This window comes from Argopecten irradians, chromosome 1 (genome assembly GCF_041381155.1).
Source record: "Argopecten irradians isolate NY chromosome 1, Ai_NY, whole genome shotgun sequence".
In the NCBI taxonomy this organism is placed as follows: domain Eukaryota; kingdom Metazoa; phylum Mollusca; class Bivalvia; order Pectinida; family Pectinidae; genus Argopecten; species Argopecten irradians.
In genome coordinates, this window is record NC_091134.1 from 69137928 (window position 1) to 69165518 (window position 27591).

At 34.9% G+C, this 27591-nt stretch overlaps 1 protein-coding gene across 4 annotated transcripts; it reads right to left on the reverse strand.

The window, feature by feature from the left end:
* Positions 1-1493: 1493 nt before the first annotated feature.
* LOC138306764 (uncharacterized) lies at positions 1494-25798 on the reverse strand. Of its 4 annotated transcripts, none has more exons than XM_069247239.1 (2): positions 25560-25798; positions 1494-5710 (listed from the first exon to the last, which is right to left on the reverse strand). In XM_069247239.1, exons 1-2 carry the CDS (start codon positions 25642-25644, stop codon positions 4821-4823), a joined length of 975 nt encoding a protein of 324 aa, XP_069103340.1. In that variant the 5' UTR covers positions 25645-25798; the 3' UTR covers positions 1494-4820. The 4 variants fall into 4 exon arrangements, with proteins under 4 accessions (XP_069103340.1, XP_069103349.1, XP_069103364.1 ...); XM_069247248.1 differs by lacking the exon at positions 25560-25798 and adding an exon at positions 17201-17301; XM_069247263.1 differs by lacking the exon at positions 25560-25798 and adding an exon at positions 16324-16457.
* Between the last annotated feature and the right edge of the window lie 1793 nt (positions 25799-27591).

Consider the following 27591-nt stretch of genomic DNA (forward strand, 5'->3'; position numbering starts at 1 on the left):
TATCATGGCTCACCAAAGATCTCCAAAACATATATCATGTTAAGCTGCTTGTTTGTATATTATCTAGTATCATGGCTCACCAAAGATCTCCAAAACATATATCACGTTAAGCTGCTTGTTTGTATATTATCTAGTATCATGGCTCACCAAAGATCTCCAAAACATATATCACGTTAAGCTGCTTGTTTGTATATTATCTAGTATCATGGCTCACCAAAGATCTCCAAAACATACATCACGTTAAGCTGCTTGTTTATATGTTATCTAGTATCATGGCTCACCAAAGATCTCCAAAACATATATCATGTTAAGCTGCTTGTTTGTATATTATCTAGTATCATGGCTCACCAAAGATCTCCAAAACATACATCACGTTAAGCTGCTTGTTTATATGTTATCTAGTATCATGGCTCACCAAAGATCTCCAAAACATATATCATGTTAAGCTGCTTGTTTGTATATTATCTAGTATCATGGCTCACCAAAGATCTCCAAAACATACATCACGTTAAGCTGCTTGTTTATACGTTAACTAGTATCATGGCTCACCAAAGATCTCCAAAACATATATCATGTTAAGCTGCTTGTTTGTATATTATCTAGTATCATGGCTCACCAAAGATCTCAAAAACATATATCACGTTAAGCTGCTTGTTTGTATATTATCTAGTATCATGGCTCACCAAAGATCTCCAAAACATATATCACGTTAAGCTGCTTGTTTGTATATTATCTAGTATCATGGCTCACCAAAGATCTCCAAAACATACATCACGTTAAGCTGCTTGTTTATATGTTATCTAGTATCATGGCTCACCAAAGATCTCCAAAACATATATCATGTTAAGCTGCTTGTTTGTATATTATCTAGTATCATGGCTCACCAAAGATCTCCAAAACATATATCACGTTAAGCTGCTTGTTTGTATATTATCTAGTATCATGGCTCACCAAAGATCTCCAAAACATATATCACGTTAAGCTGCTTGTTTATACGTTAACTAGTATCATGGCTCACCAAAGATCTCCAAAACATATATCACGTTAAGCTGCTTGTTTATATGTTATCTAGTATCATGGCTCACCAAAGATCTCCAAAACATATATCACGTTAAGCTGCTTGTTTGTATATTATCTAGTATCATGGCTCACCAAAGATCTCCAAAACATATATCACGTTAAGCTGCTTGTTTATATGTTAACTAGTATCATGGCTCACCAAAGATCTCCAAAACATATATCATGTTAAGCTGCTTGTTTGTATATTATCTAGTATCATGGCTCACCAAAGATCTCCAAAACATACATCACGTTAAGCTGCTTGTTTATATGTTAACTAGTATCATTGCTCACCAAAGATCTCCAAAACATATATCACGTTAAGCTGCTTGTTTGTATATTAACTAGTATCATGGCTCACCAAAGATCTCCAAAACATATATCACGTTAAGCTGCTTGTATGAAAAACACATTAAAACACAATTTAGACGCAAGACGCTAGCTACGTTTTTTATTTTTTGTTGTTGTTGTTGTTGTTGTCGTCTGACTTTTAAAAATTATAAACATAAACACAAAACAGAAAAGAAACTTAGTTTGTTTACCTATTTGTCTTGAACACATTCCTCTTCCTAAGTCTTTATGTTTAGTTTTAAAAGAAAAGTATCCGTATATGTCTCATGTATAAATTCCTGTTTATGGTTTTATAAAGTCAGACGCTATCACAATGATAAAACTCTCTGCTCTAGAAGTTAGTATAATGGATGAATCAGTGTAGTGTACATTGTATATGATTCACGCTTGGATGTGCTCTTTCTTTCAACACATTTATTTTTGCAATGATTTATATGTTTACATTTCCAAGCAAATGAACATTAACAGTCAACTGAAAGACCATGATGTATACTTATAGTCGGCCAAATTACTTTTAGCCACCAGGCCTAGAGTACGGTATAGGTAAGATAAATATTACTATATATACCCTTTATGTGAACTTTGGAGTAACAACCCATGTAAACGTAAACCATTTATTTAGAGTTACTTCCCCTACCATGGACATGTGTTGGTGCTTACATATATTCAGTACAGAAATAATGCCATATAAACTGTAAAATATACCTTTGGTGTGAAGTGTAACCGAATACAATACATACCGATTTCATTTTAATTTATTTTATCAAGAGCATAAATATCATCAGAGAAAACTTGAGCTTGGCCATAAGAGAAAAGTGGTCCCTTCACTTAAAAATGTTAATACGTAAAAATTGATAAAATACCAGGTTGTGGTTACAACAGTTATGAAGGACACATTATCATCAAAGACAATTAAGGGATGGTCACAAGACAAAGGTGGTTCCTTCAGTTAGAAATGTTAAAGTGATGATATAAAATTAACTGATTCGCCCGATGTCAGTATAATGTGGGTAGGGTATGTTGCTTGGTGTCTTCGGTGGAATGCTTCAATGATATAGCACTATTAAAATGGCATTCTAATGCTCAATTATACTCTGGAGGCTGAGTTTAGAAATGTGCGAATTCTACCTTTATAAAATATGATCCGACACGTGATTGAGGTCAGGATCGTAGATTAGATCCTTAACATCTCTGTGTACTCATACTTCTAGTGTTTACATAGGGTTCACCAGAAATAATTTACCCTAAACATGCATAAGAAGTAACCCTAAAACTGCATGTGCCCAGATTATTATATTCCAGGAATTGTACGGGATAAACAAGGCATTTGATCAATTCTGAGTTAAAACATTACCTTGTCTTATTTATAAATGCACATTTTATTATTGGCAAATGTTCAATTATGCATCTACTTTTTTGACATATGAAAAATGGGTTCGATGTTTACAAAACACATATTTGTATAAATGTGTTACATAAATATACATAACAACGCTCATTCTACATTCTAATCCTTGATATCAGAAGAAATATGAAAAATAATATGTGTTTTACCCTTCGTCTAAGTACTCTATACTTATCCTAAATAGTTCGGTAGTGATCGTTTTACTACTCTACTTCATTTCCAAGAGAAAATTTGCTAATAACGTCACAAAATGGACGAATTATAAAGACAGTCCCGGAATCTTAAAGCGGTCGGGAAAATCACCATTTAACTGTCAAGGATTTCTCAATGTCTTTCCTTGCTCTGCGTGATATATTGTGAACATAAAATTGATTAAACAACAAGAGGCCCAGAGGGCCTGTATCGCTCACATGGTTTGTAATGCCAAGTAATGTTCTGAATACAGGTTCATTGTTTCTTTTCTTAAGGAATTTTAATATTAACCTCTAAATCCCCTATTGGGCCCCACCCCTCCTGCGCCCGGGGGGTCAGATTCTGTTCCCCTTCTCACAAGGGTGTTTATGGTCAAATTTGGTCACAATCCAAGCAAAACTCCAGGACAAGTAGCGATTTATAGGATTTACCTCTATTTCCCCTATTGGGCCCCACCCGTCCTGCCCCCGGGGGCCAGAGCCAAAATTTATACAAGATCTGTTCCCCTTTCCAAAAAGGATGTTTGTGGCCAAATTTGGTTACATTCCATTCAGAACTGTATGACTAGTAGCGATTTAAAGGATTTACCTCTATTTCCCCTATTGGGCCCCGCCCCTCCTGCCCCCGGGGGGTCAGAGCCAAAATTTATACAAAATCTGTTCCCCCTCCCCCAAGGATGTTTGTGGCCAAATTTAGTTACAATCCATGCAGAACTCTATGACTAGTAGCGATTTAAAGGATTTACCTCTATTTCCCCTATTGGGCCCCGCCCCACCTGCCCCCGGGGGATCAGAGCCAAAATTTATACAAGTTCTGTTCCCCTTCCCCCAAGGATGTTTGTGGCCAAATTTGGTTACATACCATTCAGAACTCTATGACAAGTAGCGATTTAAAGGATTTACCTCTATTTCCCCTATTGGGCCCCGCCCCTCCTGCCCCCGCAGGACCAGAGCCAAAACTTATACAAATTCTGTTCCCCTTCCAAAAAGGATGTTTGTGGCCAAATTTGGTTATATTCCATAAAGAACTCTATGACTAGTACAGATTTAAAGGATTTACCTCTATTTCCCCTATTTGGCCCCGCCCCTCCTGCCCCCGGGGGGTCAGAGCCAAAATTTATACAAGTTCTGTTCCCCCTCCCCCAAGGATGTTTGTGGCCAAATTTGGTTACAATCCATGCAGAACTCTATGACTAGTAGCGATTTAAAGGATTTACCTCTATTTCCCCTATCGGGCCCCGCCCCTCCTGCCCCCGGGGGGTCAGAGTCAAAATTTATACAAGTTCTGTTCCCCTTCCCCTAAGGATGTTTGTGGCCAAATTTGGTTACATTCCATTCAGAACTCTATGACTAGTAGAGATTTAAAGGATTTACCTCTATTTCCCCTATTTGGCCCCGCCCCTCCTGCCCCCCGGGGGGTCAGAGCCAAAATTTATACAAGTACTGTTCCCCCTCCCCTAAGAATGTTTGTGGCCAAATTTGGTTACAATCCATGCAGAACTCTATGACTAGTAGCGATTTAAAGGATTTACCTTTATTTCCCCTATTGGGCCCCGCCCCTCCTGCCCCCGGGGGGTCAGAGTCAAAATTTATACAAGTTCTGTTCCCCTCCCCCAGGGATGTTTGTGGCCAAATTTGGTTACAATCCATGCAGAACTCTATGACTAGTAGCGATTTAAATGAAATGTTGACGGACAGACGGACGACGGACGACGACGGACGACGGACGACGGACGCCGCGCCATGACATAAGCTTACCGGCCCTTCGGGCCAGGTGAGCTAAAAATGATTTTTGTAAAAGGTATCTGTTAAATTCATCGTGAACTAGGAATCTCAAAGCGGATCATATGTGTGTTCGCTTTCGGAACAGCTAACAATGTTTTCTGTTGAGAGAGATTTAGCGATCTTCTCCTCTTTCGTTCCTCCTCAAACAAGTTTGGAGGTAACAGACCTGCGCTCTTTGGCACCGATTTAATCTTCTGTCCAAACACCCGACCTCCATGCTGCTTGTGTGTCTCCCGAAGTCGGGAGTATATGTCATTTCCAGTGTAAATTACGTTGCCTCCGTTTTCCTCACTTGGCCGTGTTTTAGTCGGAATATTTACTGTGTCCATTTGCGGGATTTTTATTAAGAGTTTTTCCAGTTTCTCTGGAGCCACTAACGACCGAGGGTGAACGTCGATGTTTGGAAAGTTTTTACTTTGTTGGTGCGCACTCTTGCTTCGTTTGCGGATCTGAGTACAGTCTTTACAATAATATGATCCTAGTACTTCGCAGTGTGACATTTGCTGACATTTATCGCCAGTGTATGATTGTCTGGCACATACCTGGCCGTACCTTCTCTCTCCTCTAGCACTCACTACCCGGTCTCGGATTTTGTTATGGTAACAGGACGTTGTAGCATTGTTGATGATCTGATAGGCTTTACTTTGTATAGCATGCTGTGTTGCTTCGTCGTGAACAGGGGTGTTTGGTCGGGCGAAAACTTGACTTTTCTGCTGACCGATCATCTGTGTCAGTATCCGAAGATTAGTTTGAAACGCGGCCTTTTCTACCTGGGTTTCTAAGCGGCTATCCAGCATCACTAGTCCTAATGGCCGCGTTCGGCCTCTTCGCCGATGCAACATCCGTCCGGAAGTAGCTGAAGCTGACTGCGCACGCCTCCTTATCGAACCCGAAGTGCCTAGGACATCATCATTTGAACCTGAAAATAGACAGTAAAAAGCAACGTTGATGGAATTGTTGGACAAGGTAACGTTGATGGAATTGTTGGATAAGGACTTTAATAAGATGAAAGTAAATCTGGTACAATGCAAACTGTCTATTATCTGTCCAGTCATATACAGTAGGTATGGAAATGATTCGTGATGGTGCAATGTATTGCTGACCGTAGGACTTTATTTCATGCATACAAAGATAAGAGGATTATTTCTGTCTACTGTTTTCCTAAATCAATACCGTTTGTGGATAATATGGCTCATGCTGGTGACACAAAGCTTTGTTCCGTCGCCATTCAGCAGACACACACAAATCGTTTCAAGTTACAATAAACAGATATCAGGCGTAATAACATTTTCAACAGTTTATGTCATATTTCCGTTTCAAAATATTCATAAAATACAATAAACAAACTTATGTATGGAACATATGATTGATAAGATTGGAGTAATATATTGTCTCATGGTTGATATGTAATGTTTCACTAAATCATCAATTGATACCCGATCTGTCTTCATCCGATCAAAATCCCTCTCATACTAATTGATAAGGATTATTCCTTGACCCACAATTGTGTATCCAAAATCTTTTGTCATCAATAAGTAATAGTTCCTAACAGCATAATGATAAAAGAACCATTTGTCCCAGAAAAGCTAGCGTTCTGTTTCATAACGATAAAAACAAATCAAATCCAGTTCAATCTAAAATTTCTTGTGATATTTTGATGATAGCAGTTACAATTTCCCTGTAAGACCGTGAAATCGACTGTACAACATTCCCCCAATCTTCGTCAAGTGTACCAACGTGTCTGTATATTGGACATCAGTCAACATCAGTCACGACCGCCAATGGTCTAAAACATGTAATATCGTGTCCCTTCGGCATGTTAATATGTATGATACCATCACAACCTAGGAGTATTCACTTATTTTTTTATTCAGATTAGCCAATAATGGTGTTTGAACATTAACACATTTATTTGTAAGATATTAACGGAGTCGGTGAAACAACTTACGGTAAGTACTACTATTTACTGTAAATGGCTGGTATTATCTCCTAAACTTATACGGTCTACACTTCATGTTTACTTTCTTTATTTACTCTGGTGGTCGATCATTTAAACGTTTATTTAAATTACACCCGGTCGGTGGTTCTTTTATTAGATCTTACCGCCCATCAAACACACCGTGTGGACCCAATATCAGACTATAATATTGGGTATAAAAGCGCCATTGATGTTAACATGTGTACCCTGTTAATGCGGATCTCAATCAAATGTCCTTTTACAACTGACAACTTCACAGGTTTAAAACGTAACAGGCATCACCAACCAGGATTTTCTCCTAATGCTGTTGATATGTACACCACTAATATGTCCCTCGGTCGAATTCCGAAGTATATCATAGTCTAATGCAACATAAATGTAGAATCTGTTAAAATGTACTGTATATCATAGTCTATTGCAACATAAAGGTAGAATATGTAACAATGTACTGTATATCAAAGCCTTACGTAACATAAATGTAGAATATGTTACAATGCACAGTAATACATAGTCTAATGCAACATAAAGGTAAAATCTGTTACAATGCACTGTATAGCATAGTCTATTGTAACATAAATGTAGAATCTGTTACAATGAACTGTATATCAAAGCCTTACGTAACATAAATGTAGAATCTGTTACAATGAACTGTAATACATAGTCTATTGCAACATAGATGTAGAATCTGTTACAATGTACTGTATATCATAGTCTAATGCAACATAAATGTAGAATCTGTTACAATGCACTGTACATCATAGTCTAATGCAACATAAATGTAGAATCTGTTATAATGTACTGTATATCATAGTCTAATGCAACATAAAGGTAGAATCTGTTACAATGCACAGTAATACATAGTTTAATGCAACATAAAGGTAGAATCTGTTACAATGTACTGTATATCATAGTCTAATGCAACATAAAGGTAGAATCTGTTACAATGCACAGTAATACATAGTTTAATGCAACATAAAGGTAGAATCTGTTACAATGTACTGTAATACATAGTCTAATGCAACATAAATGTAGAATCTGTTACAATGCACTGTATATCATAGTCTAATGCAACATAAATGTAGAATCTGTTACAATGCACTGTACATCATAGTCTAAGCAAACATAAATGTAGAATCTGTTACAATGCACTGTACATCATAGTCTAATGCAACATAAATGTAGAATCTGTTACAATGTACTGTATATCATAGTCAAATGCAACATAAATGTAGAATCTGTTACAATTCACTGTATATCATAGTCTATTGTAACATAAAGGTAGAATCTGTTACAATGTACTGTATATCATAGTCAAATGCAACATCAATGTAGAATCTGTTACAATGTACTGTATATCATAGTCTAATGCAACACAAATGTAGAATCTGTTACAATGCACTGTATATCATAGTCTAATGCAACACAAATGTAGAATCTGTTACAATGCACTGTATATCATAGTCTAATGCAACACAAATGTAGAATCTGTTACAATGCACTGTATATCATAGTCTAATGCAACAACAATGTAGAATCTGTTACAATCACTGTATATCATAGTCTAATGCAACACAAATGTAGAATCTGTTACAATGTACTGTATATCATAGTCTTATGCAACACAAATGTAGAATCTGTTACAATGCACTGTATATCATAGTCTAATGCAACATAAATGTAGAATCTGTTACAATGCACTGTATATCATAGTCTAATGCAACACAAATGTAGAATCTGTTACAATGCACTGTATATCATAGTCTAATGCAACACAAATGTAGAATCTGTTACAATGTACTGTATATCATAGTCTTATGCAACACAAATGTAGAATCTGTTACAATGCACTGTACATCATAGTCTAATGCAACATAAAGGTAGAATCTGTTACATTGAACTGTATATCATAGTCTAATGCAACATAAAGGTAGAATCTGTTACAATGCACTGTATATCATAGTCTAATGCAACACAAATGTAGAATCTGTTACATTGAACTGTATATCATAGTCTAATGCAACATAAAGGTAGAATCTGTTACAATGCACTGTATATCATAGTCTAATGCAACATAAATGTAGAATCTGTTACATTGAACTGTATATCATAGTCTAATGCAACATAAAGGTAGAATCTGTTACAATGAACTGTATATCATAGTCTAATGCAACATAAATGTAGAATCTGTTACAATGCACTGTACATCATAGTCTATCGCAACATAAAGGTAGAATCTGTTACAATGCACTGTATATCATAGTCTATTGTAACATAAATGTAGAATCTGTTACAATGTACTGTATATCATAGTCTAATGCAACATAAATGTAGAATCTGTTACAATGTACTGTATATCATAGTCTAATGCAACATAAATGTAGAATCTGTTACAATGTACTGTATATCATAGTCTAATGCAACATAAATGTAGAATCTGTTACAATGTACTGTATATCATAGTCTAATGCAACACAAATGTAGAATCTGTTACAATGCACTGTACATCATAGTCTAAGCAAACATAAATGTAGAATCTGTTACAATGTACTGTATATCATAGTCTAATGTAACATAAATGTAGAATCTGTTACAATGCACTGTAATACATAGTCTAATGCAACATAAATGTAGAATCTGTTACAATGTACTGTATATCATAGTCTAATGTAACATAAATGTAGAATCTGTTACAATGTACTGTATATCATAGTCTAATGTAACATAAATGTAGAATCTGTTACAATGTACTGTATATCATAGTCTAATGCAACATAAATGTAGAATCTGTTACAATGTACTGTATATCATAGTCTAATGTAACATAAATGTAGAATCTGTTACAATGCACTGTAATACATAGTCTAATGCAACATAAATGTAGAATCTGTTACAATGAACTGTATATCATAGTCTAATGCAACATAAATGTAGAATCTGTTACAATGTACTGTATATCATAGTCTAAGCAAACATAAATGTAGAATCTGTTACAATGCACTGTACATCATAGTCTAAGCAAACATAAATGTAGAATCTGTTACAATGTACTGTATATCATAGTCTAATGCAACATAAATGTAGAATCTGTTACAATGTACTGTAATACATAGTCTAATGCAACACAAATGTAGAATCTGTTACAATGTACTGTAATACATAGTCTAATGCAACATAAATGTAGAATCTGTTACAATGTACTGTAATACATAGTCTAATGCAACATAAATGTAGAATCTGTTACAATGCACTGTAATACATAGTCTAATGCAACATAAATGTAGAATCTGTTACAATGTACTGTATATCATAGTCTAATGCAACATAAATGTAGAATCTGTTACAATGTACTGTATATCATAGTCTAATGCAACATAAATGTAGAATCTGTTACAATGAACTGTATATCATAGTCTAATGCAACATAAATGTAGAATCTGTTACAATGTACTGTATATCATAGTCTAATGCAACATAAATGTAGAATCTGTTACAATGTACTGTAAATCATAGTCTAATGCAACATAAATGTAGAATCTGTTACAATGAACTGTATATCATAGTCTAATGCAACATAAATGTAGAATCTGTTACAATGAACTGTATATCATAGTCTAATGCAACATAAATGTAGAATCTGTTACAATGTACTGTATATCATAGTCTAATGCAACATAAATGTAGAATCTGTTACAATGTACTGTATATCATAGTCTAATGCAACATAAATGTAGAATCTGTTACAATGTACTGTATATCATAGTCTAATGCAACATAAATGTAGAATCTGTTACAATGAACTGTATATCATAGTCTAATGCAACATAAATGTAGAATCTGTTACAATGAACTGTATATCATAGTCTAATGCAACATAAATGTAGAATCTGTTACAATGAACTGTATATCATAGTCTAATGCAACATAAATGTAGAATCTGTTACAATGCACTGTATATCAATAGTCTAATGCAACACAAATGTAGAATCTGTTACAATGTACTGTATATCATAGTCTAATGCAACATAAATGTAGAATCTGTTACAATGCACTGTATATCATAGTCTAATGCAACATAAATGTAGAATCTGTTACAATGCACTGTACATCATAGTCTAAGCAAACATAAATGTAGAATCTGTTACAATGTACCGTATATCATAGTCTAATGCAACATAAATGTAGAATCTGTTACAATGCACTGTATATCATAGTCTAATGCAACATAAATGTAGAATCTGTTACAATGCACTGTACATCATAGTCTAAGCAAACATAAATGTAGAATCTGTTACAATGTACTGTATATCATAGTCTAATGCAACACAAATGTAGAATCTGTTACAATGTACTGTATATCATAGTCTAATGCAACACAAATGTAGAATCTGTTATGTATAATGTAGAATCTGTTACAATGTACTGTATATCATAGTCTAATGCAACATAAATGTAGAATCTGTTACAATGTACTGTATATCATAGTCTAATGCAACATAAATGTAGAATCTGTTACAATGTACTGTATATCATAGTCTAATGCAACATAAATGTAGAATCTGTTACAATGTACTGTATATCATAGTCTAATGCAACATAAATGTAGAATCTGTTACAATGTACTGTATATCATAGTCTAATGCAACATAAATGTAGAATCTGTTACAATGTACTGTATATCATAGTCTAATGCAACATAAATGTAGAATCTGTTACAATGAACTGTATATCATAGTCTAATGCAAACATAAATGTAGTATCTGTTACAATGCACTGTACATCATAGTCTAACAAACATAAATGTAGAATCTGTTACAATGTACTGTATATCATAGTCTAATGCAACATAAATGTAGAATCTGTTACAATGCACTGTATATCATAGTCTAATGCAACATAAATGTAGAATCTGTTACAATGCACTGTACATCATAGTCTAAGCAAACATAAATGTAGAATCTGTTACAATGTACTGTATATCATAGTCTAATGCAACATAAATGTAGAATCTGTTACAATGTACTGTATATCATAGTCTATTGTAACATAAATGTAGAATCTGTTACAATGTACTGTATATCATAGTCTATATGTAACATAAATGTAGAATCTGTTATAATGTACTGTATATCATAGTCTAATGCAACAAAATGTAGAATCTGTTACAATGTACTGTATATCATAGTCTAATGCAACATAAATGTAGAATCTGTTACAATGTACTGTATATCATAGTCTAATGCAACATAAATGTAGAATCTGTTACAATGTACTGTATATCATAGTCTAATGCAACATAAATGTAGAATCTGTTACAATGCACTGTATATCATAGTCTAATGCAACATAAATGTAGAATCTGTTACAATGACTGTATATCATAGTCTAATGTAACATAAATGTAGAATCTGTTACAATGCACTGTATATCATAGTCTAATGCAACATAAATGTAGAATCTGTTACAATGCACTGTATATCATAGTCTAATGCAACATAAATGTAGAATCTGTTACAATGAACTGTATATCATAGTCTAATGCAACATAAATGTAGAATCTGTTACAATGTACTGTATATCATAGTCTAATGCAACATAAATGTAGAATCTGTTACAATGCACTGTATATCATAGTCTAATGCAACATAAATGTAGAATCTGTTACAATGCACTGTATATCATAGTCTAATGCAACATAAATGTAGAATCTGTTACAATGTACTGTATATCATAGTCTAATGTAACATAAATGTAGAATCTGTTACAATGCACTGTATATCATAGTCTAATGCAACATAAATGTAGAATCTGTTACAATGAACTGTATATCATAGTCTAATGCAACATAAATGTAGAATCTGTTACAATGCACTGTATATCATAGTCTAATGCAACATAAATGTAGAATCTGTTACAATGCACTGTATATCATAGTCTAATGCAACATAAATGTAGAATCTGTTACAATGAACTGTATATCATAGTCTAATGCAACATAAATGTAGAATCTGTTACAATGAACTGTATATCATATAGTCTAATGCAACATAAATGTAGAATCTGTTACAATGCACTGTATATCATAGTCTAATGCAACATAAATGTAGAATCTGTTACAATGTACTGTATATCATAGTCTAATGTAACATAAATGTAGAATCTGTTACAATGCAGTGTATATCATAGTCTAATGCAACATAAATGTAGAATCTGTTACAATGTACTGTATATCATAGTCTAATGCAACATAAATGTAGAATCTGTTACAATGTACTGTATATCATAGTCTAATGCAACATAAATGTAGAATCTGTTACAATGCACTGTATATCATAGTCTAATGCAACATAAATGTAGAATCTGTTACAATGAACTGTATATCATAGTCTAATGCAACATAAAGGTAGAATCTGTTACAATGTACTGTATATCATAGTCTAATGCAACATAAATGTAGAATCTGTTACAATGCACTGTACATCATAGTCTAATGCAACATAAATGTAGAATCTGTTACAATGCACTGTATATCATAGTCTAATGCAACATAAATGTAGAATCTGTTACAATGTACTGTATATCATAGTCTAATGCAACATAAATGTAGAATCTGTTACAATGTACTGTATATCATAGTCTAATGCAACATAAATGTAGAATCTGTTACAATGTACTGTAATACATAGTCTAATGCAACATAAATGTAGAATCTGTTACAATGTACTGTATATCATAGTCTAATGCAACATAAAGGTAGAATCTGTTACAATGTACTGTATATCATAGTCTAATGCAACACAAATGTAGAATCTGTTACAATGTACTGTAATACATAGTCTAATGCAACATAAAGGTAGAATCTGTTACAATGTACTGTATATCATAGTCTAATGCAACATAAATGTAGAATCTGTTACAATGTACTGTATATCATAGTCTAATGCAACATAAAGGTAGAATCTGTTACAATGTACTGTATATCATAGTCTAATGCAACACAAATGTAGAATCTGTTACAATGTACTGTAATACATAGTCTAATGCAACATAAATGTAGAATCTGTTACAATGTACTGTATATCATAGTCTAATGCAACATAAAGGTAGAATCTGTTACAATGTACTGTAATACATAGTCTAATGCAACATAAATGTAGAATCTGTTACAATGAACTGTATATCATAGTCTAATGCAACATAAATGTAGAATCTGTTACAATGTACTGTATATCATAGTCTAATGCAACATAAATGTAGAATTTGTTACAATGTACTGTATATCATAGTCTAATGCAACATAAATGTAGAATCTGTTACAATGAACTGTATATCATAGTCTAATGCAACATAAATGTAGAATCTGTTACAATGTACTGTATATCATAGTCTAATGCAACATAAATGTAGAATCTGTTACAATGTACTGTAACATAGTCTAATGCAACACAAATGTAGAATCTGTTACAATGAACTGTATATCATAGTCTAATGCAACATAAATGTAGAATCTGTTACAATGTACTGTATATCATAGTCTAATGCAACAAAATGTAGAATTGTTACAATGTACTGTAATACATAGTCTAATGCAACACAAATGTAGAATCTGTTACAATGTACTGTAATACATAGTCTAATGCAACATAAATGTAGAATTTGTTACAATGTACTGTAATACATAGTCTAATGCAACATAAATGTAGAATCTGTTACAATGCACTGTAATACATAGTCTAATGCAACATAAATGTAGAATCTGTTACAATGTACTGTATATCATAGTCTAATGCAAACATAAATGTAGAATCTGTTACAATGTACTGTAATACATAGTCTAATGCAACATAAATGTAGAATCTGTTACAATGTACTGTATATCATAGTCTAATGCAACATAAATGTAGAATCTGTTACAATGTACTGTATATCATAGTCTAATGCAACATAAATGTAGAATCTGTTACAATGCACTGTACATCATAGTCTAATGCAAACATAAATGTAGAATCTGTTACAATGTACTGTATATCATAGTCTAATGCAACATAAATGTAGAATCTGTTACAATGTACTGTAATCATAGTCTAATGCAACATAAATGTAGAATCTGTTACAATGTACTGTAATACATAGTCTAATGCAACATAAATGTAGAATCTGTTACAATGCACTGTACATCATAGTCTAATGCAAACATAAATGTAGAATCTGTTACAATGCACTGTACATCATAGTCTAATGCAACATAAATGTAGAATCTGTTACAATGTACTGTAATACATAGTCTAATGCAACATAAATGTAGAATCTGTTACAATGTACTGTAAATCATAGTCTAATGCAACATAAATGTAGAATCTGTTACAATGTACTGTATATCATAGTCTAATGCAACATAAATGTAGAATCTGTTACAATGTACTTTAAATCATAGTCTAATGCAACATAAATGTAGAATCTGTTACAATGTACTGTATATCATAGTCTAATGCAACATAAATGTAGAATCTGTTACAATGAACTGTATATCATAGTCTAATGCAATATAAATGTAGAATCTGTTACATTGTACTGTATATCATATTCTAATGCAACATAAATGTAGAATCTGTTACAATGCACTGTATATCATAGTCTAATGCAACATAAATGTAGAATCTGTTACAATGCACTGTATATCATAGTCTAATGCAACATAAATATAGAATCTGTTACATTTTACCGTATATCATATGACCATAGATTTAAGTAATAATACTATTTGATTAAATCTCTGATATGAAGCACATCATTCCAAGGTCGCAAAACACAGTTGGCAAGTCACATGGAGACTGTTTCATCCGTTGTCAGTACTATGTACTTAACTGGTCGAGTGTGCTTCTTGCATTCTGTTTCTTTGGCAGCATGTTCAGTGAAATAGCACTTTAAAGAATATTTAAGCTTATAGCGACTGATGGAGAACAGAAAACGAGCTGTATAATGTAATTTCCATGCTGAAAAGTATCTCGTAATATGATCGTAATTAATTAGGCGGTGCTGACACAAAAGTAGCCGTACCTACCTTATAGAAACAGCTCCTTTATAGAGATATATCCATGTTCGCTCGCATGTCCTACACCTAGAGGGAGTGACGGTACAACTGACGGTACATTTAACTGTACGCCTGCCTCATAATACTGACTGTGCAGCAACATTGACTGTATACTTATATATCTACGTTATAGAGCTGCACATTGACAGATCGATGGTATTTATCCCTGAACACAAAAAGTTCCACACAAATTAAGTCTGCATTCCTCACCACCTAACTACCACCTGCTTACCCTCTCGTACGTTAATGACAAATTACACACGGCCAGGTAAACCTATCTTAGTGACGTCACAACTATCACAAGTGTTTAAACTGGAACACAGACTTTAGGGTAAAATCCAGAAATTTACAAAATTTTCACTAAAATTTTAGAAAAGTAAAAAATAATCATGTTTTATGCGTAATTACCATAAATGCCGTCACAGTTTGTACATGTAAATTAAGACGGTTGAGTTTAGTATTTTACCTGTCTAAAGCTCAGGTAGATTGGAATTGATTCCTGACACTACAGACTTAATCTCGCTGTTTACCAATAACAGAACACTGTGTTCTGATTTCTATAAGTTGGTGACAAATGGCGAACAGTGGGAGAGATTTCCGACAACTGATAATGAACGCATGCTCATTTAAAATGATAGATTTTCAACAGTGACACTGCTTTATTTACACAAGTCACGGGCTGGAGCTTTAATCTCATCAAATATCGCATTCAATTGCACTTTTATGATTTCAATATTATGGGCATGTTGTGCTTAAGGTTGTTGAATTAATTGAAATGAATGTATATCTATGCTACCTCATGTGCACGTTTCTAGTTTATTAAGCCTGGTGATCATGTTCTTGAAAAGAACACACAATTGTATACATTATCTGGCTATTAAAGGCCAAATGACATCATATTTAGAGGAACATGGAACAAGGCTTCACAAAACACGTGGTTCACACATGTTTAAAGACCCGCTACATTTACAAAACGTTTTTTTTTTTCATTTTCAAGAGGGAAGGTATAACGAGAATGACAATTTTGTAGAGTCGCAAAAGTTCTTAGCTTACCGTTAATACTACACTTATTATGGCCTTCTGAACAATTTTATTTTAGATAAATTAAATGTTAATTTTTATAACGCGGTCGTTATCTTTCCCGCCGCCGCACCTTAGTCGACTATCACTGCGTCAGACAGAGAAAAAAAAGCGAAATGAATCTGCACAGTTATCATAGTTTACACGCAATAATTAGAATCTGGCGGTCCAGAGCTAGAGAATTAATGATATAGCGTCATACACTTAACATCATTACAATATACTCACTTGAAGGGAATAATACTGATATGCTTTCTACTTACATTCGGCGAGTATAGAGTAAATATCCATTTTTCTTATTTTTCAGGCAATGTAGAACTCCATACGACCTCCAGCCGGACGAACTGGTATAATGACTCCGGAACACGTAATCATACACCCTAATTAGATTACTATCGTCGGATAGAGAGATATGTATTACCATTGGACACAGGGGTCTGACACAATGCGATGAGATATGTATTACCATTGGACGCAGGGGTCTGACACACTGAGACAAAGAAACGCGGCGACAAATCCTATTACACTACCGAAACAAAAAGATATTTCAAATCCTGCAAGCATCAAATTTGGATTTTGGAGGTTTGAAATACTTGATTAATTGATACTGGTACATGTATTTAAATTCACGATCCCAGAGCATACCTGTGTTTGTGTGAATACTTAGTGTTGCTCATGATGAGTTTATAAAACTTATAACTACTGGGTGTCCGATATTCTACCACTAGCTCGCCGCTTCCGAGTCGCAATATAATTCTAACTGTATGTATATGTCAGTTCTGACATTTTGAAAACTTACTGGATATTACGTTAAAGAAGCTTCACAGTTGACAAATGTTACATTTTTTCTCTATCAAAAACAGGATAAGACGAATTAGTATTTTTCCCGTTACAAAAGTTACTTATTTTACACCATTACCACCATTGAAAAGTTTGAGGTTCGAATTTTACTTCAAGATAAAAATATTAAAAATAATTAATTGCACCCCGAAAAAAATCCGTGGCACTATGTTCTATACGGATTGCGCATGCACCAAAAGCAAAATAAATTTTTGATATTATTTTTTATGTTAATTAGACATATATATACACGATTAAAAACCAATAATTTTTAAAATGATGAGTATTGTTTATGCTCTTTTTGTGATGGAGCATCTTTAATTTATTGAATGTTGTAAAATACATTGATTTCCACAAACTCCTGTGACTGTTACACGCCACCCTGGACGGACGGAGTCAGTAGACTGGTTTATACTTGGCACCGTGAATGTGTGTGGTACAACAAAGGAATCACAATTAGTCCCGGTATCGCTAATTGATTTTTGATTTTAATCAAATTATTTTGCGGGTCAGTTCCCGTCCCGATAATGCCGTACGAGACTTGATCAGACAGGGATCACAACACACAGATAAATCTTCATTGTACGTAAAAAAACCTTCTGAGCGTCGATAAGTGTGTTTTATCTCCAATTTGATATCGATTAATCAAACATACCATAGTCTATTAACAAAGGCCACGCGTACATGTCGCAAATAGTTATAACTAAATAGTTTCATTGTTGTATTTTCATATTCTGTATACTAATTAGTAAGAAACACAATGCCAATCTAACACTATCCTTTGGTTATTGGTTTGTATTTAGAATCACAGTAAATAAACACGGTATCGCTGGTAAATGTACAGTAAATGTCGGTCCAATAAAAACAGCAGAGAACTAAATATAGACTTGTAGGTCATGGATAAAGGACGAAGGTTACAAGAATAAATATGTAGGTTACATTTGTTTGTTTGATTAATTAATGTCCTATTAACAGCCATGGTCATATAAGGACGGTCTCCCATGCATGCTATGTGTTGCGTGTATGTTGTGCGAGGTGCGTGTTTTGGGAGACTGCGGTATATTCATGTAGTGTCTTCTTGTATAGTGAAACTGTTGCCCTTATATAATATATAGTGCTATATCACTGTAGCATGCCGCCGAAGACACCAAGCAACACACCCCACCCGGTCACATTATACCGACAACGGGCGAACCAGTCGTCCCCCTCCCTGTATGCTGAGCGCTAAGCAGGAGCAGAAACTACCACTTTTATAGACTTTGGTGTGTCTCAGCCAGGGGACAGAACCCAGAGCCTTCCTTGCAGGGGCAAACGCTCAACTCAAGGCCAAAAGTGAGGCGGTGCCAAGGGAGGCATTAGGAAGGATAAAGTCAGTTAGTAGAGAAAAGAAAAGAAAAGATCCTAAATTTAGTCGCCTTTTACGATCATGCAATAGGGGCAGCAGGTACAATTCTAACGCCCTACCTGCAGGGCAGATGTAGGTTACAAAAAGTTACGTCGATAAATATGTAGGTTACAAAAAGTTACGTGGATAAATATTTAGATTACAAAAGTTACAAGCATAAATACTGTCTGTAGGTCACAACAGGTTACAGGGATAAATGTGTAGGTCACAAAAGGTTACAGGGATAAATGTGTAGGTCACAAAAGGTTACAGGGATAAATGTGTGGGTCACAAAAGGTTATATAGGGTTACAGGGACAAATATGTAGGTCACAAAAAGTTACAGGGACAAATGTGTACAAAAAGTTACCTGGACAAATGTGTAGGTCACAAAAGGTTACAGAGACAAAGGTGTAGGTCACAAAACGTTACAGTAATAAATGTGCAGGTCACAAAATGTTAAAGGGATAAATGTGCAGGTCACAAAAGGTTACAAAAGCTTACAGGGACAAATGTATAGGTCACAAACAGTTACAGAGACAAATATGTGGGTCATAAAGGTTACATGGATAAATATGCAGGTCACAAAAGGTTACAGGGATAAAGGTTTATGTCACTAAAGGTTAAAGGGATAAATGTGCAATTCACAAAAGGCTACAGGGATAAATGTGCAGATCACAAAAGGTTACAAAAGCTTACAGGGACACATGCGTTGGTAAAAAAATATACAGGGACACATGCGTTGGTAAAAAAATATACAGGGACAAATGTGTAGGTCACAAAAGGTTACAGGGACAACTGTGTTGGTCACAAAAGGTTACAGGGACAAATGTGCAAGTCAAAAAAAGTTAAAGGGATAATTGTGCAATTCACAAAAGATTACGGGGATAAATGTGCAGGTCACAAAATGTACAATGATACATGTGCAGCTCACAAAAGCTTACAGGGACAAATGTGTAGGTCACAAAAAGTTACAGGGACAAATGTGTATGTCATAAAGGTTACAGGGATAAATATGGAGGTCACAAAAGGTTACAAGGATAAATATGCAGGTCACAAAAGGTTACAGGGACAAATGTGCAGGTCACAAAAGGTTACAGGGACAAATGTGCAGGTCACAAAAGGTTACAAGGATAAATGTGTAGGTCACAAAAGGTTACAGGGACAAATGTGTAGGTCACAAAAGGTTACAGGGACAAATGTGCAGGTCACAAAAATTTGTACAGGGTAAATGTGTAGGTCACAAAAGGTTACAGGGACAAATGTGTGGGTCATAAAGGTTACATGTATAAATATGCAGGTCACAAAAGGTTACAGGGATAAAGGTTTATGTCACAAAAGGTTAAAGGGATAAATGTGCAATTCACAAAAGGCTACAGGGATAAATGTGTAGGTCACAAAAAGTGACGGGCATAAATGTGCACTTCTCAAAAGGTTATAGGGATAAATGTGTAGTTCAAACAAGAGCTGTTGAAGAACAGCAAAGCTCGCCTATTCAGAAGAAGTTGATGTTCAAGTATACTATTTAAACATGGAAATATGACAAATTAACAGACTCAAAAACACCCTAAAGGGACCCAAATTGGTTGTATTATCACGTTCAGCATCCATACACATTAGGAAAATAAAATCATAAACATTTATGATGACTTATGCTTAAACAATTGACAAAATAGAAACTTGCTCAAAAACTTTAACATGGAAATATGACAAATTAACAGACTCAAAAACCCCCTAAAGGGCCCCAAATTGGTTGTATTATCACGTTCAGCATCCATACACATTAGGAAAATAAAATCATAAACATTTATGATGACTTATGCTTAAACAATTGACAAAATAGAAACTTGCTCAAAAACTTTAACATGGAAATATGACAAATTAACAGACTCAAACAACCCCTAAAGGGCCCCAAATTGATTGTATTATCACATTCAGCATCCATACACATTAGGAAAATAAAATCATAAACATTTATGATGACTTAAGCTTAAACAATTGACGAAACAGAAATTTATTCAAAATCTTTAACGTGAAATGGGACGCCAACGCTGACGCCGACGCTGACGCCGACGCCGGGGTGACAACATTAGCTCCCCCTATTCTTCGAAATTGGCGAGCTAAAAAAGCTTACAGGGACAAATGTGTAGGTCACAAAAGCTTAAAAAAGCTTACAGGGACAAATGTACAAGTCACAAAAGGTTACAGGGATAAATGTGCAGGTCACAAAAGGTTAAAGGGATAAATGTGCAATTCACAAAAGGATATAGGGATAAATGTGCAGGTCAAAAAAGGTTACAGGGATAAATGTGCGGGTTACAAATGTTTTTACAGGGTAAAAGTGTAGGTCACGAAAGGTTACAGTGTAAATGTGCAGGTCACAAAAGGTTGAAGGGATAAACGTGCAGGTCACAAAAGGTTACAGGGATAAATGTGCAGGTCACAAAAGGTTATAGGGATAAATGTGCAGGTCACAAAATATTACAGTAATAAATGTGCAGGTCACAAAATGTTACAGGGATAAATGTGCAGGTCACAAAAGGTTACAAAAGCTTACATGGACAAATGTATAGGTCACAAACAGTTACAGAGACAAATGTGTAGGTCATTAAGGTTACATGGATAAATATGCAGGTCACAAAAGGTTACAGGGATAAAGGTTTATGTCACAAAAGGTTAAAGGGATAAATGTGCAATTCACAAAAGGCTACAGGGATAAATGTGTAGGTCACAAAAAGTGACGGGCATAAATGTGTAGGTCACAAAAGCTTACAGGGACAAATATGTAGGTCACAAAAAGTTACAGGGACAAATGATAAAAGGGCAGGTCACAAACGGTTACAAGGATAAATGTGCAGATCACAAAAGGTTACAATAGCTTACAGGGACACATGCGTTGGTCAAAAAAGATACAGGGACAAATGTGTAGGTCACAAAAGGTTACAGTGTAAATGTGCAGGTCACAAAAGGTTGCAGGGATAAACGTGCAGGTTACAAAAGGTTACAAGGATAAATTTGCAGGTCACAAAAGGTTATAGGGATAAATGTGCAGGTCACAAAATATTACAGTTATAAATGTGCAGATCACAAAACGTTACAGGGATAAATGTGCAGGTCACAAAAGGTTACAAAAGCTTATAGGGACAAATGTATAGGTCACAAACAGTTACAGAGACAAATGTGTAGGTCATAAAGGTTACATGGATAAATATGCAGGTCACAAAAGGTTACAGGGATAAAGGTTTATGTCACAAAAAGTGACGGGCATAAATGTGCAGGTCACAAAAGCTTACTGGGACAAATATGTAGGTCACAAAAAGTTACAGGGACAAATGTGCAATTCACAAAAGGTTACAGGGATAAAAGTGCAGGTCACAAACGGTTACAAGGATAAATGTGCAGATCACAAAAGGTTACAGTAGCTTACAGCGACACATGCGTTGGTCAAAAAAGATACAGGGACAAATGTGTAGGTCACAAAAGGTTACAGGGATAAATGTGTAGGTCACAAAAGGCTACAGGGATAAATGTGTAGGTCACAAAAAGTGACGGGCATAAATGTGCAGGTCACAAAAGCTTACTGGGACAAATATGTAGGTCACAAAAAGTTACAGGGACAAATGTGCAATTCACAAAAGGTTACAGGGATAAAAGTGCAGGTCACAAACGGTTACAAGGATAAATGTGCAGATCACAAAAGGTTACAGTAGCTTACAGCGACACATGCGTTGGTCAAAAAAGATACAGGGACAAATGTGTCGGTCACAAAAGGTTACAGGGACAAATGAGTAGGTCACAAAAGGTTACAGGGACAAATGAGTAGGTCACAAAAGGTTACAGGGACAAATGTGCAGGTCAAAAAAGTAAAAGGGATAAATGTGCAATTCACAAAATGTTACAATGATACATGTGCAGCTTACAAAAGCTTACAGGGACAAATGTGTAGGTCACAAAAAGTTACAGGGACAAATGTATAGGTCACAAAAAATTTTACATGATAAATGTGTAGGTCATAAAAGGTTACAGGGACAAATATGTAGGTCACAAAAAGTTACAGGGACAAATGTGCAATTCACAAAAGGTTACAGGGATAAAAGTGCATGTCACATACGGTTACAAGGATAAATGTGCAGATCACAAAAGGTTACAAAAGCTTACAGGGACACATGCGTTGGTCAAAAAAAGATACAAGGATAAATGTGCAGGTCACAAAAGGTTAAAGGGATAAATGTGCAATACACAAAAGGATATAGGGATAAATATGCAGGTCAAAAATAGTTAAAGGGATAAATGTGCAGGTCACAAAAGGTTACAAAAGCTTACAGGAACACATGTATAGGTCACAAAAAGTTACAGTGACAAATGTGTAGGTCATAAAGGTAATTTACAGGGATAAATATGCAGGTCACAAAATGTTACAGGGATAAATGTGTAGGTCACAAAAGGTTAAAGGCATAAATGTGAAATTCACAAAAGGTTACAGGGATAAATGTGTAGGTCACAAAGGGTTACAAAAGCTTACAGGGACAAATGTGTAGGTCACAAAAGGTTACAAGGACAAGTGCGTAGGTCACAAAAGGTTACAAAAGCTTACAGGGATAAATGCGTAGGTAAAAAAGGTTATAGGGACAAATGTGTATCAGAGTTATAACCATAGACTTCCGACACAAACACTGGCAAGGAATATTGGCGCCTTTTATTGTTCAATGCGTTGTTAAAATGATAAATTTACAAATAAGGTTTATATTATAGCAACCGATGACTTGGCACAAACTACGCCCTCGCCCCCTATAAATCTTACTGACCCTCTATGCCTTTATAGGGGGTCAGTAACTGACTTGTATAACGAATTTATCGCATCGAGGACCATTTATTTGATTAATTAATTCTTTGTTTCCTATCTGTTTGGTCAAGAATCTGAATGAAATCAAACTGAAATCATACTAGCGCGAATGATAACAAACAATCGCCACAAATAATTGGCCTAGGCTACATATTTATCCGTGTATTTCTTTCAAGAATTTTCGAATATACTGTATAAGGAACCTGCAGAAGAATAATGAATAATTCATAAATCAACAATAATTTCGACATTCCTACAGTAGGCCTACCTCAATACGACACAAGACCGTCTGTATATTGAAAGCATCACAAACAAGAGTGACACAAACATCCATCTAACATTTTAAGCACAATCTCCTTGATCATCTGTGCATTTTTGCTGAGATAATCACTTAAAAGTTATGCCGATAAATTGATTCCGAAAAACAAATGACACCTCCAACGGAGATTGTAGATGAACACAATTATGGGTACTGTTTACCACCACAAGCGTAGATTTTGTGATTTTGGCCTGGTTTTTGAGGTGCCCAGGTGCCCATTAGAGCCGAGACGACATTTCGACCGGACAGGGAAATGTCTACCTAGCATATTTGACGTAAATTTCCGTCAATACTTGGCCAATTTTGTTCATCAAGCACTCAATGGAAAATAAATTATTTCTCTTTAAGGTAAGATATCCGTAAATGTTGTATAGAACCCGTTTATTAAAATAATCACGGTTTTAAAAAAAATAGGTCCGTTTTTCTCGACCGCCGAGTTCATACCCTTGATACTATAATATATATATGTATACTATTGGTTAAAATTTTTCGTGCCAGGTCCCTGTGGGTACGAACACCTTCATTTGTTTATAATCACAGTCTAGTAAACGCTTGAATTGTTACGTTTGACTTTCGCCGCGTCATCAACTTTCAAACTGGCGAAGGGGTTTAAACTCGTATTTAAAAAAATGTATTTCATGTAATTTGAAGTATTAAAACGATTAAAGTTATTTTTACACAAAAATTGACCATTAATATATAATTTTACGGTAATGAAGTGGTATATTTAGTTGAAGACAATGTGTTTAAATTTTGAAGCGAGGGCGAGAGCCGCCATATTGCACCATAATAAAATTTACTGACCCCCTATAAAGTGATAGGGGGTCACCACGTGACGGCTCTCCGCCAATCATTTGGGGACATTTCTGTCCGAGGTGCGATAATGTATGTTATGGTTCCTTACATCACATTGCACGAAAAAATACATGAAGTTGTAAAAACAATTGAGATATAAGTAAACAATAGGTAAAGAATACCAAGACGATACCATCCCGAAAAAAAAAAAAAAAAAAAACCAGATTGAAGCAAATATTATTTACATAGCTTAGTTCACGGTACGCTACCACTGTTGGTTATGTTAAGGGTACGAATTAAAGTAAGCAGCTGATGGTTAATTAGAACAAAACTCAAACAAAAGATAACTATGATTTGGACGCTATGCCCATCTAATAATGACATTAGCTACTTATCTAAATTAGAAATGCATTGTATCTGCAATACTAAACTGTTGAATTACCTGCTGTGGTGTACCCAGACCTTTTATACATGCGCATGCGTGAAGACCTCCTCGGGGCGGTGTTGGCCATCCTTGTTTGATCCATTCCAGCATTAAATAAATACACAATAATGGGATGTGAAGTCGAGGAATCTCCTAACAGTACTAGTGATATCCAACAATTCTACACATGCTTGCCAAAGAGGCCCCCGGTCTCCGCCCTGGATTACGGTATTCGATAATGTGTTTTTATGTCACCGTGATGTAGAATTTACGCTATCTCCACTTTGATAAAAGCATAGATAAAACATATCAAATAAAAATAAATTAATTTCAGGCGCTGACGAGTTGGTGTACCAAATGTAGTCAGGCACAAATATTTTGACCTTTCGTTTTCCTCTTTACTGATTTACCAATAAAGTTTTTTGATGTGTCAGTATAATCTTTTTGATGTGTCAGTATAATCTTTCATAATCCATTAAAAGCCCTTGTACATACTACCGGACTGCCATGTAAAATGCTCCTGAATGTTTCTTTAAAGATAAAACTTATGTTCACGACCTAACCACGCAGTCCTATCTCTTCCTATGGTGATCAATGCAATGTTTATTGTATCAAACGATTTCCCTTTCATAGCCAGTCGTATAGGAGTTTAAACAGCCAAGGGTATCGATATTAAACTATTGTTGATATAGACTTCGACCATTCCACCCTAAAGGGTATTTCTTAAGGACAACCCTGCTTTTTAGAACCTATGGACTAATGAAAAATCCATATGGTCAAAGTACACCGGGAACAAACTGTGAACTTAAGGTAGAATTATACAGGCCGTTTTACGCCTTCTTTTCATAGGTGTTATTCAATCAGTGAATAGCGGGCGTGCTACAAGTCATGCATTGTGTATTTAAGTTGTTTTTGTTTTAATTACACACTAGACTTATAACCATGGTTACTGCACGTTTTACGCGTTATAACTCATTGAGTTACATTTGTTCTTGAATCTGATACGAAAATCTCACCCAAAACGGTGAGAGTTTTTGGTTGTTAAATCGGGAGAACAAGCTGTAGCTTAACGAGTGAATTGGACAGCTTATTATAATAAAAATCTTATCACATGGATTGAAAAAATGCAAGCGGTGCATGCAGCACAAGTGTACATTTATTTTTCCTTTAACCATCAGTATACCTTTCTGTATATAGTATTTATAGGGAAGGAATGAAGTAATGTTGCCGGGACTACAGTTTGATCTTGTCACGACGTCATCATGGACATGGTATTTAATGGTGGAATGTCATAGTGTTATTGACACTTCCTCAATAGGGTTGTGTTCCAATCAACTTCGCTAGCCAAGGGTTCGGTATCGTAAACTACTGTACCCTTGGCTAGCGAATTTGTGTTCCTATATAATGCCATTGTAGCGTTGCTGAAAACTTCTGTCGTGTAAATTATATATTAAATCGGCCAAAATGTAATAAATCCCTATTTTAATTTTCTACCCAGTTGTATATGTCTTTGCAATCATATACAGCCCTTTCAAAGTCGTGTAGACCAAATCTGATTAAAATACTGACAACATATCTGACAACATCCAATTAGGGTTCACGTTCTGGTGACCCTTGGAAATGGCCAATCAAATTGCTGCTGCCAGAATCTTGACTGGGGACGAAATAGTTTGAAAAAGCTGTCAAAATTATTTTCGTGTATATAGTCATCTCGCCCACAGAGCATAACAAAGCTAAATGTATATATCTACTGGGACGAAATGGAGTTTTCAATTGACATAACAATGTGTAGAAAATGCATTTGATCTGTAGTATACGTGTTTACCTTTCTACCTATAAAATGCCTGCAATATATGGGAGAAAGATTGTTCTACACTGTCTGAGAATCTTTCTACAAGATATAGCTTGTACATACACAAAAAGATATGTTCCTAACGCTAAGAACAATTTAGGACGTAACAGCTCAAATATTTGTGTGAACTTTCAACAATGTGTTGTTTCCATGCATTCATATTGGAAATTTGAAAGTTTAATTAAACACGTGTGTGGA